Source organism: Canis lupus, chromosome 9 (genome assembly GCF_003254725.2).
Source record: "Canis lupus dingo isolate Sandy chromosome 9, ASM325472v2, whole genome shotgun sequence".
Classification (NCBI taxonomy): Eukaryota; Metazoa; Chordata; class Mammalia; order Carnivora; family Canidae; genus Canis; species Canis lupus.
The window spans coordinates 1,014,394-1,031,706 of NC_064251.1; the positions used below are offsets into that span (position 1 = coordinate 1,014,394).

Here is a 17,313-nt window from a genome sequence, read left to right on the forward strand (position 1 = left end):
TCCACGGTGGGGGCCGGTCACCGGAAAGACCAAGATGTGCTTAGAGGGTTGGGACTTTCAGTGCCACCATACCCCACCCTCTGGAGAGGGGAGCCCAGTTAATCATCAATGACTGATGATTTCATCAATCGTGCCTTTTAATGACACCTCCATAAAGACTCCTAAATGGGGATCCCTGGGTGGCGCAGCGGTTTGGCGCCTGCCTTTGGCCCAGGGCGCGATCCTGGAGACCCCGGGATCGAATCCCATGTCGGGCTCCCGGTGCATGGAGCCTGCTTCTCCCTCTGCCTGTGTCTCTGCCTCTTTCTCTCTCTCTGTGTGACTATCATAAAAAAAAAAAAAAAAAAAAAAAAAGAGACTCCTAAATGATGGGGTTCAGCTCCTGGGTTGGTGGACCCTCGGAGGTGCCAGGAGGGCAGTGCACCTGCACAGAAGTGACACCCCCCAGCCCATACCTCGTCCTAGACATCTCTCGCATCTGGCTCTTCCTTTATAATAAACCAGTGATTAGCCGGAGGCGGGGTGGCAGGCTTGGGAACCAGCAGAGGAGGCCCGTTTGTGCCGGGCAGCGCTCCGTCTGTGACCCTGGGAGCTCTGCTCCCGGTAACACAAAGGGCAAAGAGCCCCTGGTTTTCGTGGCAAAGCCCCACCCCAGAGCTCCTTTAACATCTGTTCATTAAGTGCAATAAATTTTTCTAGAAAATGGCAAAAAAAATAAATTAAATTAAAATAAACCAGTGATTGTAAGTAAAGCATTTTCCTGACTTCTGTGACTTGTTTTAGCAAGGTATGGAACCTGACGCGTGGTCACGGGAGCCCTTTTATGTGCAGTCGGCCAGCAAAAGCCTGGGCAGCCTGGGCACCTGACCTGTGGCCGGGGTCTGAGTCAGGGGCAGCCTTGTGGGATTGAGCCCTCAACCTGCACCAGGTAGCACCAGAATTTGACTGAATTGTGGGGCACCCAGCTGGTTTCAGACGGTTTGCTTGAGAAAAAAAAATCTTAGTGCAAGTGCATAGTGCATTGTCCAAGTGCGTAGTGTTGACTCCATCTGGATCTTGATGTAGATACACCAGCTTGAACAACAGTTTTGGACACAAAAAATAAATATTTCATATTTGATGATCCTAAGAAAGTACTGTTGACTTTGGTAGGTATGTTAATGGTAGTGTTTTGTTAATGATATTGTTATGTTGAAAATAAGAATCCCCCCCCGTTTTTTTTTTTTTTTTAGAATCCCTATTTTTTTGCAGTTGAAATGGAAAAAGCAGACTCAAAAAAATTAAAAATTTAAGGCAGGGAATTTCAAATTAAATTTAATTTAATTAATTAAATTTTAAAAACTTAAATAAAAAAAATACCAATAATTTAAGACAAACCAAACATTGGGAAACAGACAAGGATGTGAACAGGAAGTTCATTAAAAAAGAAGAAAGAAAGAAAAAAGAAGAGAAAAGAAGAGAAAAGAAAAGAAAAGAAAAGAGAAAGAAAAGGGATCCCTGGGTGGCGCAGCGGTTTGGCGCCTACCTTTGGCCTGGGGCGTGATCCTGGAGACCCTGGATCGAATCCCACGTTGGGCTCCCAGTGCATGGAGCCTGCTTCTCCCCCTGCCTGTGTCTCTGCCTCTCTCTTCTCTCTCTCTCTCTCTGTGACTATCATAAATAAATTTAAAAAATTAAAAAAAAAAAAAAAGGGAGGGAGGAAGGAAGGAAGAAAGAGAGAGACAGAGAAAGAAGAAAACATGCCCTTTTAGGGACACCTGGCTCGCTCAGTTAGTGGAGCATGTGATTCTTGATCTCAGGGTTGTAAGTTTGAATCTCGTGTTGGGTATAGAGATTATTTACAAATAAAATATTTGGGATGTGACCTCAACTCGGGTCCTGATCGCAGGGTCCTGGGATCAAGTCCCACATCGGTCTCCCTGCAGGGAGCCCACTTCTCTGTGTCTCTGCCTCTCTCTGTGTGTCTCTCATGAATAAACAAAGTCTTTTAAAAATTTAATTAAAAAAATGTTTTAAGGGCAGCCCCAGTGGCGCAGCAGTTTAGCGCTGCCTACAGCCCAGGGCTTGATCCTGAAGACCCTGGATCGAGTCCCATGTCGGGTTCCCTGCATCGAGTCCCATGTCGGGCTCCCTGCATGGAGCCTGCTTCTCCCTCTGCCTGTGTCTCTGCCTATCTCTCTCTCTCTCTCTCTCTCTGTGTCTCTATGAATAAATAAATATTTTTTAAAAAGTTTTAAAAAAATGTAATGCAAGAAATGCCCTTTTAGTAATGCAAGAAAAGCAAGTTAAATAATATGATGCCATCATTTTATTTTTTTTTAATTTTTTTTTTCATTTATTTATGATAGTCACACAGAGAGAGAGAGGCAGAGACACAGGCAGAGGCAGAAGCAGAGGGAGAAGCAGGCTCCATGCACCGGGAGCCCGACTTGGGATTCGATCCCGGGTCTCCAGGATCGCGCCCTGGGCCAAAGGCAGGCGCTAAACCGCTGCGCCACCCAGGGATCCCTGATGCCATCATTTTAGAACATTAAGTAGTCAAAGATATATTTTTCAGGAAAATTAACACAATCCTATCTTGGAAAGGTAAAACCACAGTTTCTCTCTTTCCCTCTCTCTCGAAGATTTCATTTTTAAGTAATCTCTGTTTTTTAAAGATCTTATTTATTTATTCATGAGACACACACACAGAGGCAGAGAGAGAAGCAGGCAGGCTCCATGCAGGGAGCCTGATGCAGGACTTGATCCCGAGACTCCAGGATCACACCCCGGGCCAAAGGCAGGCGCCAAACCACTGAGCCACCCAGGGATCCCCATATTTTTAAGTAATCTCTACACCCAACATGAAACTCAAACTCACAATCCTGAGATCGAGTCCCATGCTCCAACAACTACTGAGCCAGCCAGGAGCCCACCAGGGAATTTCACATGGATGACATAATCCTACGGTAGAAAATGTTAAGGAATCATGCAAAATTTAAGAACTAGTGAATAAGTTCAGCAAGGTTGCAGGATATAAGACTGATATACAAAAATCAGGTACCGGGCGAAGTCGTGGACTGTTCAACTCTTGATCTTGGGGTTGTGAGTTTGAGCCCCATGTTGGGGGGAGAAGTTACTTTTTTTTTTTTTTTTTACTTATTTTTTTTAAGATTTTATTTATTTGTTCATGAGAAACACAGAGAGAGAGAGAGAGAGAGAGAGAGAGAGAGAGAAGGAGGCAGAGACACAGGTAGCGGGAGAAGCAGGCTCCATGCAGGGAGCCCGACATGGGACTCTATCCCGGGACTCCAGGATCACGCCCTGGACTGAAGCCAGCACTAAACTGCTGAGCCATCCGGGCTGTCCCAGATCTTAAAATTTATATGGAAATTCAAAGGACCTAGTATAGGCAAAGCAATTTTGAAAAATATAACAAACTTGGAGAACTTAAACTATCTATTATCAAAAGTGACTACAAAGCTACAGTAACCAAGGGATTGGGGTGTTAAAAATGGGCATATGGGCGGTAATCCCTGGGTGGCTCAGCGGTTCAGTGCTGCCTTCGGCCCAGGGCGTGATCCTGGAGACCCAGGATGGAGTCCCACGTCGGGCTCCCTGCATAGAGCCTTCTTCTCCCCTCTGCCTGTGTCTCTGCCTCTCTCTCCATTCCTTCTTGAATAAATAAATAAAATCTTAAAAAAAAAGAATGGGCATATAGGTTGGGAAACAGAATTGAGATTTCAGAAATAGGGAGCCCCGGTGGCCAGCAGTTTAGCGCCACCTTCGGCCTGGGGTGTGATCCTAGAGACCCGGGATCGAGTCCCACATCAGGCTCCCTGCATGGAGCCTGCTTCTCCCTCTGCCTGTGTCTCGGCCTCTCTCTTTCTCTCTGTGTCCGTCATGAATAAATAAATAAAATCTTTAAAAAAAAAAAGGGAGAGAGATTTCAGAAATAAACTCTTAAATTTATGGTGACCTGGGGTGCCTGGCTGGCTCAGTAGGTGGAGCATGTGACTCTTGGTCTCAGGATTGTGAGTTCAAGCTCCATGTTGGGTGTAAAGATTACTTAAAATCTTTATACTTCCAAATCATACACCTGATAAATGATATCCAGAACATATAAGTACTATTACAACTGAGTAAGGCGACCCAATTTAAAAATGGACAAAAGGGCAGCCCGGTGGTTCAGTGGTTTGGCCCCTGCCTTCGGCCCAGGGTGTGATCCTGGAGACCCAGGATCAAGTCCCACGTCGGGCTCCTTGAGTGGAGCCTGCTTCTCCCTCTGCCTGTGTCTCTGCCTCTCTCTCTCTCTGTGTCTCTCATGAATAAATAAAGAAAATTAAAAAAAATAATAAAAATAAAATAAAATAAAATAAAAATGGACAACAGAGGGGATCCCTGGATGGCTCAGCGGTTTAGAGCCTGCCTTTGGCCCAGGGAGTGATCCTGGAGTCCCGGGATCGAGTTACGCGCCGGGCTCCCAGCATGGAGCCTGCTTCTCTCTCTGCCTGTCTCTGCCTCTCTCTCTACCATAAATAAATAAATAAATCTTTTTAAAGAAATGGACAACAGACTTGAGTAGATGTTTTACCAAGGAAGAGACGTCTTCAGGGAGATGCAAATCAAACCCACAATGAGACATCATGTCACACTGGACTTTAATCAAAAAGACAGACAGTGCCAAGTATTGTCTAGGGTGTGCCCCACTGGAACCTTCTTTTATTGCTGGCAGGACTGTAAAATGGGAACATCCTCCTTGGAAAACATGGGGAATCCCACTCTTGGGAATCTACTGGAGATAAAAGAACATAGGTTCACACAAAGAAAAATGCAAATGTTCACAATGGACAAAAAGGAAACCAAAAGGCCATCAATGAACAAATGAATAAAAAAAAACGTGCTGTAGTTACTTAACCAACAGGATAGCACACACATTTCATGCCATAGATGGACTTGAGAAACATTAGTCACAAGACACCATAAGACTGTTTATTGTATGATTCCACTTATGTGAAATGATCAGGAAAGGCAAAAAAGGCCCAAAAAGCAGGACAGTGGTTGCCAGGGTCCGGGAGAAATGGGGTGGTAGGAAGAGGCATCAATGGCAAATAGCTTGAGGTAAAGTTTGGAGTGATGTTTATGCAACTCTACAGATTTACTAAAAAATAATTGAATTATAAACTTTTGGTGGATGGATTTTGTAAATATACCTGTAAAAAAATGGTCTATGTTATTAACTCTTTTTATTTGAATCACATTGAAAAGCTTTAATTCACAGGGTTTTTAAAGTAATGTGTATCAGCATTTGTATTTATTTATTTAAGATTTTATGTATTTATTCCTGAGAGACACAAAGTGAGGCAGAGACCCAGGCAGAGGGAGAAGCAGGCTCCCTGCGGGGAGTGGGATGCGGGACTCGATTCCGGGACCCCAGGGTCACGCCCTGAGCTGAAGGGGCCTGAGGTGAAAGCAGGTCCTCAACCGCTGAGCCCCCCGCAACACCCCCCGCCACCCCCCCCCCTCCGGGCTCCTGCATCAGCATTTATTAAATACCGCGTAGATATCCTGCCACCGCAGGAGAGTGCAGAGCCACGCAGTGATCTGTTCCATGCTTTTCAGAACCCTGGGATGAAAAGGTTTGATGCTGAAAAAATGCTGCAGTGAACCTTGTATCCAAACCTCTGCTCACACCCACGGTGATCTCCTCAGGGTAAGTTTTTCACCTTGCCCTTGCTGAGACCCACCACCTGAGCACTGCTGAGGTGTAAGGTGTAGGTAGGTCCACAGCTGCCCCCAGCCCCCCAGCCCCCCTGCATCAGGTGCGGCCGTGCTGTTATCCCGCGTGCTCACATCTTAGGTTCTTTGCTAATTTAACAAAAGTTCCCTGGGTGGCTCAGCGGTTTGGCACCTGCCTTTGGCCCAGGGTGCGATCCTGGAGTCCCGGGATCAAGTCCCGCGTCAGGCTCCTGGCATGGAGCCTGCTTCTCCCTCTGTCTGTGTCTCTGCCTCTCTCTGTGTCTATCATAAATAAAACTTAAAAAATTTTTTTCAAAATAGTGTCACTGCTCCCTTGTGATGGTACAAAAACTAAAGGAAGCACCACATCACATCCAAAACCTGGTTTCCACAGGTCTGCCCTCCACCCCACGGAAAGGATGGAGGACAGGAGCGGCTCAGTGCTGGGCTGGGGGGTTGCCTCCAGGTTCTCAGCCATGGGGACTCTGCAGGACCCCAGGGTCCTTCAACAGGACATTACATGGAGCAAGGAGGATGATCCTATCCATGAAGACACCAGTGTACAACTAACTGCCATGCATGAAATTTAATTTGATTCTGATTCAAACAAAAATCAAAGAACTCACAATGTGATCAAGGAAAATAATGTATGGATCTTTTTATTTTTTAAAAAGATTTATTTATTCATGATAGAGAGAGAGAGAGAGAGAGAGAGGCAGAGACACAGGAGGAGGGAGAAGCAGGCTTCCTGCTGGGAGCCCGACGCAGGACTCGATCCCGGGACTCCAGGATCGCGCCCTGGGCCAAAGGCAGGTGCCAAACCGCTAAGCCACCCAGGGATCCCCTGTTTGGATCTTTTTAAAAAAGATGTATTTACTTATTCATGGGGAGAAGCAGGCTCCCCATGGGGAGCCTGATGCGGGTCTCAATCTCAGGACCCCAGGATCACGCCCGGAGTCAAAGGCAGGCACTCAACCCCTGAGCCACCCGGGCGTCCCCGTTTGGATCTTTAATGATGTTTAGGACTGTTGTTCTTTTTCCTGGTTGGTGTTCCAGTGTCAGTTGCTTTATAAGAAATTACCCAAAACTTAGTGCAAAACCAACACCATTTTATATCACACTCCCAGATTGTGTAGGTCAGGGAGGGAGATGGGATGGTTTATCTGGTGATGTGGGGCAGGGCTTCCGGTTCTTGGGCCTCAATTTTCAGATTAAGAGAAGCCGCACCCCAGCGCCACTCTCCCCTGCACCTGAGCTGAAGTCAAAAGGGGATGAGACTTCTGGGGGTCTTGGGAGGCCACATGTTTATAGGAGAGGAATGCGAGTCATTTGGTTGGATCAGGAGGCCACACGGTGATTGCTTTTCTTCCTTGAAAGAGGTGGAATCTAATGTCCTGCCCTTCACCCAGGAGGACTCATGTCTTGGGCTTGACTAGTGAAAAGCTGCCAAAGTTTGGTTTCTGGCACTGACCAGTGGGCTCCCACCGAGACTTGTGAGCAGGCCTCTCAGAACACCTGCCCTTGGAATCCAGCTGCCAAAACCCCACAGGAGTTGTGTGGAAGGGCCTGGGGCTGGCAGCCTCGGCTGAGCGCTGGCCCGGAGTGGGGGGGGGCTCCAGCATGGACCTGACCTGACGGCAACGGCAGGAGAGCTCCGGCTATGCTCGAGCAGCCCACAGAACAGCAGAGGCAGCTGCAGGTTGCTGCTCCGAGCCAGTCCACTGAGCTGTTCCTTACCCGGCGGTAGATCCTGCAACAGGTGGATAAGGGTGCGGTGGCCAGAAGGGATCCCCTTCCTCTGAAATAAACACATGCTAGAAGATTTATGGTCGCCGTCACCTCTGAGGTTTGCTTCAAACCTGCTGTGTGTGGGGGAGGAGGGAGGGCACAGGTGGAAGAAAGGCCGCAGGCTGCTAACTGCTGAAGCTAGCTGCCAAGCCCACCGGGTTCACAGTACTCTTCTTTGGACTTTGGTGCATGTGGTGGGGCACCTGCAAGACAGGGCCCGACGGCCTGGCCGGCCCGTCTTCTCACCCCGTGGCCCCTCCTACACTGTCCTGGGGCAGGTCTGTGTGAGCAGAGCACCAGGGACCTTGCTTCTGAGATTCAGCTTCTAAGAGCCAGTGCAGCTTCGCCTCCAGTGCTTGCTGTTTCCCGGCTCTTGTCCTCTGTCCATGGTCCATCTGTCCGCCTCTGAGGCCTCACCTGGGACAAGTCAGCTACCTTGCTGTGGGCAGCCCTCTGGAGAGGTTGGGAGTGCCAGGTGGCACTGAGTCCTCCAGCGCAGGAGGAACCAGACTCCTGTTCATAGCATCTGCAAGAGCCTAGGGACCGGGGCTCTGGCTGGCGGCTGGCCTGCGACCTCACAGACCAGGAGCCAGGGCCGCCTGCCAAGCAGCTCCCTGATCTCAGCCGTAGAACTGCTGTGTCAAGCTGCTAAATACCATGGGAACGTTTTTACACTGTAATAGATCACGTATAAAATGTGTTTGAATTTTCCTACAGCTGTTTTTTTTTACTTTTTGTTTTGTTTTTCAAAAGCACTTGGGTGATCTGCAAGCCGACCTTTTCCTCTCCCAGCCGCTGGGCGTGTAGGGCGGCGGGCCGGGTGCGGGCTTGCACAGGGGAAGCGGGAGAGCAGCACACCGAGGCGCTCACCACGAGGCTCTGCACACACAGCCGAGGCTCTGCACACACAGCCGGCGCGCGGCTCCTACGTCACGCAAAATCTGCACATATTCCCCCGGTACTAAAAAATATCTCCAAACCGGTAGCCAGGTTCGTAGCTTGCCTTCAGTTCCCTCCGCACAGGTGCCGCGCGGGGCCGAGCGCCGGGCCGAGGGCGGGGCGCGGGGGGGGGGGCGGCACCTGCCGGGGCTCGGCGGCGCGCGCGGCTCATTCGGACACCTGCCGGCCTCGGGGAAGGGCGGGCGGAAGCGACCGGGCCGGCCGCACCGGGAGCTTCCGGATTAGGCTGCGAGGAGCGCCTCGGGGCCGGACCCCCCTCCGCCGCGCCGGGACCCGGGGACGCCCCGCACCGGAGAGCACCCGGCGCCCCGCGAGCGGCCCCGGCCCCGCCCCCGCGGACGCGCCCACGGAGGCCGGCTCCACAAGATGGCGGCGGCGCGCTCCCGGCGGCCCGTGCGCGCGCATGCGCCGTCCGCCCTCCGCCGTCCGCCCGGCGCGAGCGGAAGTCGCGTGACCCCGGAAGTGGCCGGCCGGGCGCGCGCGGGCGGGGCGGCGACGTTCGTCATTCCGTGCGGGAGGGAGCGCGAGAGCGGCGCGGTCGAGCCTCCGGTGAGCGGCGGCGGCGGCGGCGGCGGGCAGGGCGAGGCGGGGCGGGGCGGGACCGGGAGGGCGGGCGCCGCGGGGCCGGGGGTGCCGCGCCTTTGTTCGCGCCGCTCGCCGGGGTGGGCGCGGGCCTCCTCGGGGGCCACCGCCCGTGTCCCGCGGCGCCCCCGTCCGCGCCGCTGCTCGCCGGCAGACTGGCCGGCGCCCCCTCCCCGGGGATGGCGGGCGCGGCGCCCTCACGGCGGCGTGGTCCCGAGCACCCCTCCCCGCGCGGCGCGCCCGCCCGCCCAGATTGCGGAGCGCTGCGGAAGGAAGTGTGGGCCGCGGCCATCGCTCTCGGAGGATCCTGTCCCCCGCGGCCACACTTGGGTGGCGTCAGGGCGTGAGCCTTCTAGAGGAATTCCAGAGGAAGCGGCCGGGAGGCCTGGAACAGCGGCTGGCCCCACCCCGCCGGCGGCGGCCCTTTGTGGGGCTCGGGCCGCCCCAGGCGACCCCAGGCGGCCCGCCGGTCCGTGGGGACGGGCAGGCCGAGGTCTAGGGGGCCAGGGCCCCGGCCCACCTCCCGCGCCGCCCGGAGGACCCGAGCGGGCTTCCGTGTCCCGGGGCACGCTGTCCGAGCCGCCCGGGGCCAGGATCCCGGAGGAGGATCTTGAGACCATGTGGGCACTGCCGCGCTTCCCAAATCGTGGCTCACGTACCCTGGCCGTTGGAGAAGAGGTTGGCGGGTACTTAGGGCTCCTGGTGAGGGGCCGGGACCCACCTGTGGGACTCGGGCTGGCCGGGTCACCAGAGCTGCGCTGTGGGGACTTGCTTCCCTGTTAGAACCGGGCCCAGGGAGTGTGTTTGGTCAGGGAGACCCAGGAGGAGGTGTCGCTTGGGGAGAGAGTCTGGGCAGCTGCAGAAGAATCTCAGGACTTCAGAGGTGACCCCTCCCTGTCGGGGCTGGGAGTGCTGTCTTCTCCCCCAGGCTTGGGAGAGGGATGCCTGGTCTTTTCAAGGAGCGGGTTGCAGGCCCCACTTGGTTCTGGGTGCTCTGTCCCAGTTTCCAGCAGGTCCCCGAGGTGGGCAGGGCAAGGAGTGTGGCCCTCTCTGGGCCTTAGGAGCCTGTTTGGGGGGTGAAGCTGAGTCTGCAGTTGCTTTCCTCCCGAAGGCTTACATCCCCTTGTGCCCAGACAAGGGGCCGGGTTACCTGCAGAGGGCCCTTCAGTACAGCGCACCTGCACCAGCGGGGGGGCTTGCTGAGAGGCAGGAGAGGGAGATGTGCGTCCCTTCAGGCTGACACAGCCCTGTCCCTGCCCACAGGTGTCCCAGACCAGCTAGGAGTGAGCATGGCTGAGCAAGAGCCCACAGCTGAGCAGCTCGCGCAGATCGCAGCTGAGAACGAGGAGGATGAGCACTCTGTCAACTACAAGCCCCCTGCCCAGAAGAGCATCCAGGAGATCCAGGAGCTGGACAAGGATGACGAGAGCCTGCGCAAGTACAAGGAGGCCCTGTTGGGCCGCGTAGCCGTGTCTGCTGGTAAGTGGGCTGAGGCAGCACCAAAAGGGATGCTTGTCACTTCTGGGTTTCAGCCGCCAGCCCCACCCCCCAGCCTCCAGCAAGTGGGAGGTGGGGAGGCACTCCAACCCACTCTCCCTCCGCAGACCCCAACGTCCCCAATGTTGTTGTGACCCGCCTGACCCTGGTGTGTAGCACAGCCCCGGGCCCCCTGGAGCTGGACCTGACAGGTGAGTGGCATCACTGAGGTCCTCCCGCCTGCCACCCTGCTGTTTCCGCTGAAACTAGTTCTCGGAACGCGGGTGCCCCCTTGTGGGGGGCGCGAGAAGCGCAACCAGGAAGTCTGCAGGCTCTGGCTTTGGAGGGACCTGGGCGGCGGGTGGGGTCAGGGTGGGGGCCGAAGGAGCGCCAGGCGCTGCAGATGGGAGATGCTGAGGTGGGCAGCTTCCTGCAGCTGAGCCTTTTAGTGCAATCTTCTTGGGCACAGGGGACCTGGAGAGCTTCAAGAAGCAGTCCTTTGTGCTGAAGGAGGGCGTGGAGTACCGGATAAAGATCTCTTTCCGAGTAAGGCAGAGGCTGTGGGAGGAGCTGGGAGGTGTCGGGCCTGGAGGGCCCCACCGAGCTCTGCCTGGGTTCTCCCCCTGCAGGTGAACCGGGAGATTGTGTCGGGCATGAAGTACATCCAGCACACGTACAGGAAAGGCGTCAAGAGTGAGTCGGGGGTTGGCCCTGCCCCCGAGATGGCGTGGCACCACTTAGGTGGCCTGTGGGAGGGGGCAGGGTGGAGGTGGCCGCCCAGGGCTCTGGGACCAGGAGGGAGAGGAAGATGGTGGTGTGTGCCCTTAGCCCTGGTGGGATCGGGAGCACCGGTGACCAGTGTGTCTCCTGCACACAGTTGACAAGACCGACTACATGGTGGGGAGCTACGGGCCCCGGGCAGAGGAGTACGAGTTTCTGACCCCCATGGAGGAGGCACCCAAGGGTATGTTGGCTCGCGGCAGCTACAACATCAAGTCCCGCTTCACAGACGACGACAAGACTGACCACCTGTCCTGGGAGTGGAACCTTACCATCAAAAAGGAATGGAAGGACTGAGCCCTGGCCTGGGAGGCGGGCAGGCCTTCGGACAGACAGACGGACCTGTCTGACACGCCCCACCCCTACTGCCCCCACCCCATCCCAACCCCTTACCAAAGTGCTGACGGGTCTGCTCTCCCTGGCCTACCCTTCCCATCCCTCCCGGCCCCACCCCGCAGGCCCCAGCCTCCTCGGTGGTCTCGCCTTGCTGCTTCTGCCTGTGCTGGGGGGGGGAGGGGGGAGGGAGCCTCCAGGCCAGGCCCCCACCTCCCCTTCCGTACCCCTTCATGTTCCCCCACCTGTCCTCACCTGACCTGAGGCCCTGGCTTTTCCGAGGGAATCTCGTGGGGGTGCTCGGGTCCCTGTGGGCCTTCGCAGTAGCCCTGAATCCTGTTCTTTCTCTTCTTCCGGGGTGGGGGTGGGGTGGGGTGCATGATTCGAGGCCTTTTGGGGGCCAGCCACCCTCCTGCTTTCACCTGTCCCCGGTCAGTTCATCCATCGCTGTCCGTAACCGTCTAACCATGATGCCTTAACATGTGGAACGTGTGCTGTGGGGGCCGTCACTAACCTCTAACCCCCCCGTGTCTGCATGAGCATGTGGTCTCCCCCGGTCCTTGCCCCCTCCGCAATCCCCGTGGCCCGGGGAGGTGTGTGGGATGTGCTGCTGCTGCTCCCCTGCCCACCAGGGCCTAGCCAGCCCCCTCCCCTGGCCAGGGCAGTGGGGGTGGCTCCAGGGGCTTGGGGAAAGCCAAATTGCCAAAACTGAAGTTGCCTCCATTCCCATGTGGGAGGCCAGGTGTCCTCACGCCTCTGCCTTCTCTGTCCCAGGGGGTGGTGCAGGAGCCCGGGGCCCCAGCACACAGCCCTCGCCGGACAGAGCCAGCGGCCGAGCCTTACTTGTCCCACCCGGGCCTGCCGGCCTGGTGTCGTGTGCCTGGTCGGTCAGTATTTATTGCCTCCATATGTGCCGTCCTCTGGGCCCCCTGGCCTGCCACCTCTGCCCCCAGGCTCGGTGCCACCATCCCCGGCAGGCCATCCCCGGACCCAGCCAGGACAGCTGCGGGACCAAGCCGCACAGTCGGAGCCCTCCCCTGTGCCTCCCTCCCCTTGCCTCCCTTGTTAGGCCTGGGCCTAGGATGTTCAGGAGCCTGACCCTGCTTCTCCTTTTCTGACCGGGAAATAAACTCCCCCAAAGGAGCCAGGGTGTCTGCTGCTTGTCTCTGGGGCGGGGGTGGGGGGGCAGCAAGGACCCACAGGGAAGTGCTGGCTCTTCCCTAGGCGGTAGCCACTGCCCCTATGGCCGTTGAAGGAGAAGGAAGGCTTTCGTACCAGTTTCTTTTTTTCTTATTTTTTTTTTTAATTTTTTTTTTTTTTAAATTTATTTATGATAGTCACAGAGAGAGAGAGGCAGAGACACAGGCAGAGGGAGAAGCAGGCTCCATGCACCGGGAGCCCGACGTGGGATTCGATCCCGGGTCTCCAGGATCGCGCCCTGGGCCAAAGGCAGGCGCTAAACCGCTGCGCCACCCAGGGATCCCTCTTTTTTTCTTTTTAAAGATTTTTACCCATTTATGAGAGAGAGACAGGCAGAGGGAGAAGTAGGCTCCGTGCAGGGAGCCGGATACGGGACTCGATCCCAGGACTCCAGGATCATGCCCTGAGCCAAACCAAACCACTGCTCCACCCGGGCTGCCCGGCTTTCATGCCAGTTTCTGTGGCCAGTGCTTCATGGCAGGTGGAAGCCTGGAGTCTCCCCAAAGGGCCTGTGTTGCAGGGGTTCTGGGCCAGTGGGGAGGGGGAGGTGCAGGTGTGCAGCAGGCCTGTCTGGGGGGTCTGGAGCACAGGCTATGCGGAGGGAGTCCCCCAACCCCAAAGAAGGGGAACCTGGCTGGATCCCGGAAGCCTACGCGAGAGGGAGGGGGACTGGAGGATCCCTGCAGCTGGGGCAAGAGGCTGGAGGGAAGTGGGTGCAGCAGGGAGCAGCCGAGGCAGAATGGGTGGAGTGGGGTTGATGGGAGGAGACTAGGGGACCCTCACTGTTTAGAGGTGCAGGAGCCGCAAGGGGGGAAACCCCTCCGCAGGGCCGTGGGGGCAGGGTGACCTGCCTCCTCCTAGACCACCCAAGGGCACCAGCAACTGCGCAGGCCCGGGATGGGGAGAGGCACATGAGCCACCCGAGCTCCAGAGACTCTGCCGTGTCGCCCGCTGTGAAACCTCTCTCCGTGGCCTGAAGTGGCTTAGGGTGTGCCGACTGGGGGCTGGGAAGCTGCCCTCCTAGGCCGCGAGGCCTGCCCCTCCGCTCCTGCAGCGGGGGCTGGGGCAGCCTGGTAACCCAGGTCCTCGCCGGGGCCCCCTGCTGGCTGACTCGTGCGGGTGGCACTGCCCGCTTAGTGGCAGCAGCCGCAGCGGGCAAAGAGCGGGCCCGCCCCCAGCCCAGCGCTGGAGCCTGCCTCCCGAGCCCGCCTCCCGCTGCCCCATCTTTCCCAGGCTGCTTCCTGGGAGGCCCAGGGCGGCCCTGCGCGGTCAGCACTGCTCTCCCCGCCGGCCCTCTGAGCCCCTGACACGTGAACTGGGACCCTACCTGCCCCGTTGTGCAGGCTCCCTGCCAACAGCGAGGACTTTGTGCTGGCTCCGCCCCGGGTGAAGGGCGATGTCGGGTGGTTCCCGCAGGACTTACATGACGTGTCTCTTGGGTCCCAAGTCTAACCTGATTTTCCTCCTGGCTCCACACAGAACCTGGGAGCCAGGGCCTGTGGTCCTCTCTCCTCCCGTCCTCTGCCCGTGTCCCCCAGGAATCCCCAAGCTGCCCCCTCATCTACTCCCAGATGGGCCTCTCTTCCTTGAGGAAGTGCCAGTGGATGCCAGGTCAGGACCTCTGATGGGACCGACTCATTCCTGTGACTTAGTACAATCTCCATGCCCAGCACTGTTCCACTCCAACCTCAGGACCCCCTCCTGCCCCCAGGCCGCACTCCTCACTGTGTCCCAGAGTGCACACTGGGCTGGCTGTGCTGGCTGTGCGGTCCTGCCCCACTGGGACCCTACAGTCAGGAGCCGACCCCTCGACCCCTTGGCTACACGTGGCCAGCGAGCACTTCCTGGCTGCCATGAGCCTGCTGGTGACTCCCTCGAAACCTACCCTGTCACAGACTGGGAGGGAGCTTTACTCTGAGAACTCTTATTTTTGAGAATAGTATTTATCAAAATGTCAGTCAGTACTTCAAATGAGATTTAATGGGCAGCTTCTCAGAGAAGGAGAGACACCTGGAGGATGCCCTGGAGCTGCTGTGCTGGTCCTGAGAGGTGCCAGAGCCACTGTCACAAGGGCACATTCCAGTGCAGGGCCCCGGGTACAGGGTGAACAGCCTCAAGGCCTCTCTCTGGAGCTGCTTCTGGAAGATACGTGAGGGGACCCTTGGAAGGAGATCCATACCAGGCCTCCCCTCCAAGCCAAGGCCTGCAGAGGTGTTCAGTGAACCTGCCTGTGTTCCGAGACCAACCCCACAGAAACTGGGGATCTCGGGCCTTCCCCAAATCAGGCCTCCTTCCAACTTGGAGGACCCCAACATTGCTGCTCTTGCACAGGTTGGCACAAAGCCAATTCAAGAGGCGCAGGCACCCTGAGAAGCACACAGTGCAGCCAAGATACCAAACACTGTGCCCTGTCCAGGCCAGAGCCCTGCTTAGTCTTTGCTCTTCACAGGACATGACTTGGCCTTGCCACCTGGGCTGCACTGTCATCACCTGCATCAAGGTGTGTCAGCTGCCCTTGGCTACATGGAAGCACAGACTCAGCTACCAGAAGGCTCGGTCACGGCCGCAGCTAGACCCTTGTCTGGTTTGTTCTCCCCTCAATCCCAAAGTTCTCATTTTTTGTCAGACAGTATGCTCCAGGGTGAAGCTGCACCAAACCATCACATACTCATCAACCAACATCATGGTATCTTAAATCTCTTTGCTCTGTCCCCAACAGCAGGAAAAAACAAAGCCGCAACATGCAGCCATCTAAACACTGGTCTTTATGAGTGCCTCTGAAATCCAGACAAGGTACAAATATTGCTTATATCAGACCCAAAATTGTGGTCTACACAATAAGGGTTATGGTAATCACAAAAACGTCGGAAGACACGGCAGCAGCCATGAAGCAACTGCCACCCGTTGGAAAAAGCAAAGGGGACTTTGCTTGCCATTAGTTACGAAGAGCTGTCATTCATTCCTTGAGCTGCAGGGCCAGGGCCCCACTGAAGCTGGGCTGAGCGGCAGCTGCCAGACACGTGTGCATAGCCCTTGCGCCCGAAGCCCCAGCAAAGCCCCAGCTCAGACGACACAGGGATCCGGGCAGGTGCACCCCCTCTGCTGACCCTTGCTCTAGTGGCACGGGGGGCAAGACACGGAGAACCTGGTCTTGACCTTCAGGAACTCGCTGAGTGGAGGGAGCCCCAACAGGAGGTGAGAGAGCACGGCCTCACGAGCCAAGGCAGCAACAAAATGCGAACTCTGGAGGGTATAAAGGCACCTTTTTTCCTGTGTCTGACCGTTTGTGAAATGAGGACGTTAGGACAGCCAACGTGTACATTGAGCGTGGGCGTTTCTCTCCTTCCTGCCAAGTTATTAAATTGATGATTAGTCCTCAAACCAGTGGTGGTGGCCCTTTCGTAAGAGAGGAAGCCAATTAAACGAAGAGGAAGGTTTCCTGGAGAAGAAAACGGCCCGTTCAGAGAGCGGGGGCGGGGCGGGCTGCTGGGACGGGGGGGGCCAGCTGACTGGTCTAGCGCGGGGCCAACGAAAACAACGTGAGCCACGCTTTGCACGTTACTTTGTCATTTTTAGTTTCCTAGAACCTAGTTTAAAAAGAAAAAAAAAACCACACGGCTAAAATGGAGTATTTTCAGTTAACCCAATGCATGCAAACTACCGATACGTGTCCACACACGCATCTCGGGGATCCCCGTCCTGCCTCCGAGTCCCGGCCGGTGCTCCGTAGCCTCGCGGCCGGCGGGGTCGGGGGAGCGGCTGCAAGCGCGGGGCCTCCCGCCGGCCGGACACTGGCGGCGCTCGGGCCGCTGCCCCGAGGCCCCGGGAGCACGTCCCCGCTTCCGAGCCCGCAGGGGGGCCGGCCCCCCCCACCCCGGCCCCTCTTGCTGACCCCGCTCGGCATCGGCCTGCCCCCCGCCCCCCTGTCCGCGGCCTCCGCAGGCACCGCCCGAACCTCACGCGCACCGGAAGTTGCGTTGCCCCAGCTTCCGGCTCGCCGAGCGGATGTGTGCGGGGGGAACGGTGTCAGTTACGGGCAAGCCGTCCAATCAGAATGCAACACGAGGGGTTTCAGAGGCGCAGGCGCAGCCCCGCCCCTAAGCCGGGAACTCCGCCCCACTGCCACGTTCGACGAAGGATCGCGCGGGGCGTGCGCGCCTCTCTAGGCCAATCAGGAGCCGCGCAGCTCCGGCCGCCGAAGGTAGCAGCCAGTCCACACCCGCGGAAGCCGAGGGAGAAAGCCACCAGTCACAAGTCGAGGAAGAGAAAGTTCTCCCCCGGGAGCCAATGAGGAGCCCGGGAAGACTGCGAGCGCGAGCTCCTCGGCCAATCCCGGGCGAGGCCGAGGGCAGCGGCCACGGCGATTCCGAATCCGGGGTCGGGGGCCAGGGCGGGCAGCCAATCCGAGCGCCTCGGAGGCGGGCCCCGGAGCCCGCCAGCCAATCGGGCGCGGGAGCGGGCGGGCGCGCGCGCGGC

At 56.7% G+C, this 17,313-nt stretch overlaps 2 protein-coding genes across 4 annotated transcripts; one reads left to right on the forward strand and one right to left on the reverse strand.

Moving 5' to 3' along the window:
• The first annotated feature begins 8,861 nt into the window (after positions 1 to 8,861).
• On the forward strand, positions 8,862 to 12,780 carry ARHGDIA (Rho GDP dissociation inhibitor alpha). 3 transcript variants are annotated; one of them, XM_025468326.3, is made up of 6 exons: positions 8,862 to 9,015; positions 10,312 to 10,527; positions 10,653 to 10,736; positions 10,994 to 11,070; positions 11,154 to 11,217; positions 11,402 to 12,780. In XM_025468326.3, exons 2-6 carry the CDS (start codon positions 10,338 to 10,340, stop codon positions 11,599 to 11,601), a joined length of 615 nt encoding a protein of 204 aa, XP_025324111.1. In that variant the 5' UTR covers positions 8,862 to 9,015; positions 10,312 to 10,337; the 3' UTR covers positions 11,602 to 12,780. The 3 variants fall into 3 exon arrangements, with proteins under 3 accessions (XP_025324111.1, XP_025324112.1, XP_035576454.1); XM_025468327.2 differs by lacking the exon at positions 8,862 to 9,015 and adding an exon at positions 9,589 to 9,726; XM_035720561.2 differs by lacking the exon at positions 8,862 to 9,015 and adding an exon at positions 9,610 to 9,750.
• An 11-nt stretch (positions 12,781 to 12,791) lies between these two features.
• Positions 12,792 to 17,224, reverse strand: LOC118355671 (uncharacterized). Its single transcript, XM_035720562.2, has 2 exons — positions 16,804 to 17,224; positions 12,792 to 16,276 (listed from the first exon to the last, which is right to left on the reverse strand). The coding sequence occupies exon 2, from the start codon at positions 14,396 to 14,398 to the stop codon at positions 13,487 to 13,489; it is 912 nt and encodes a 303-aa protein (XP_035576455.2). The 5' UTR covers positions 14,399 to 16,276; positions 16,804 to 17,224; the 3' UTR covers positions 12,792 to 13,486.
• Between the last annotated feature and the right edge of the window lie 89 nt (positions 17,225 to 17,313).

Bases quoted from the DNA above. Each gene is read 5' to 3' on its own strand.
- LOC118355671 (XM_035720562.2), bottom strand. From the start codon at position 14,398: ATGAGGGGGCAGCTTGGGGATTCCTGGGGGACACGGGCAGAGGACGGG.
- ARHGDIA (XM_025468326.3), top strand. From the start codon at position 10,338: ATGGCTGAGCAAGAGCCCACAGCTGAGCAGCTCGCGCAGATCGCAGCT. The intron at 10,737-10,993 runs GTGAGTGGCATC...TCTTGGGCACAG, and splicing joins CCTGGAGCTGGACCTGACAG to GGGACCTGGAGAGCTTCAAG. The intron at 11,071-11,153 runs GTAAGGCAGAGG...CTCCCCCTGCAG, and splicing joins GGATAAAGATCTCTTTCCGA to GTGAACCGGGAGATTGTGTC.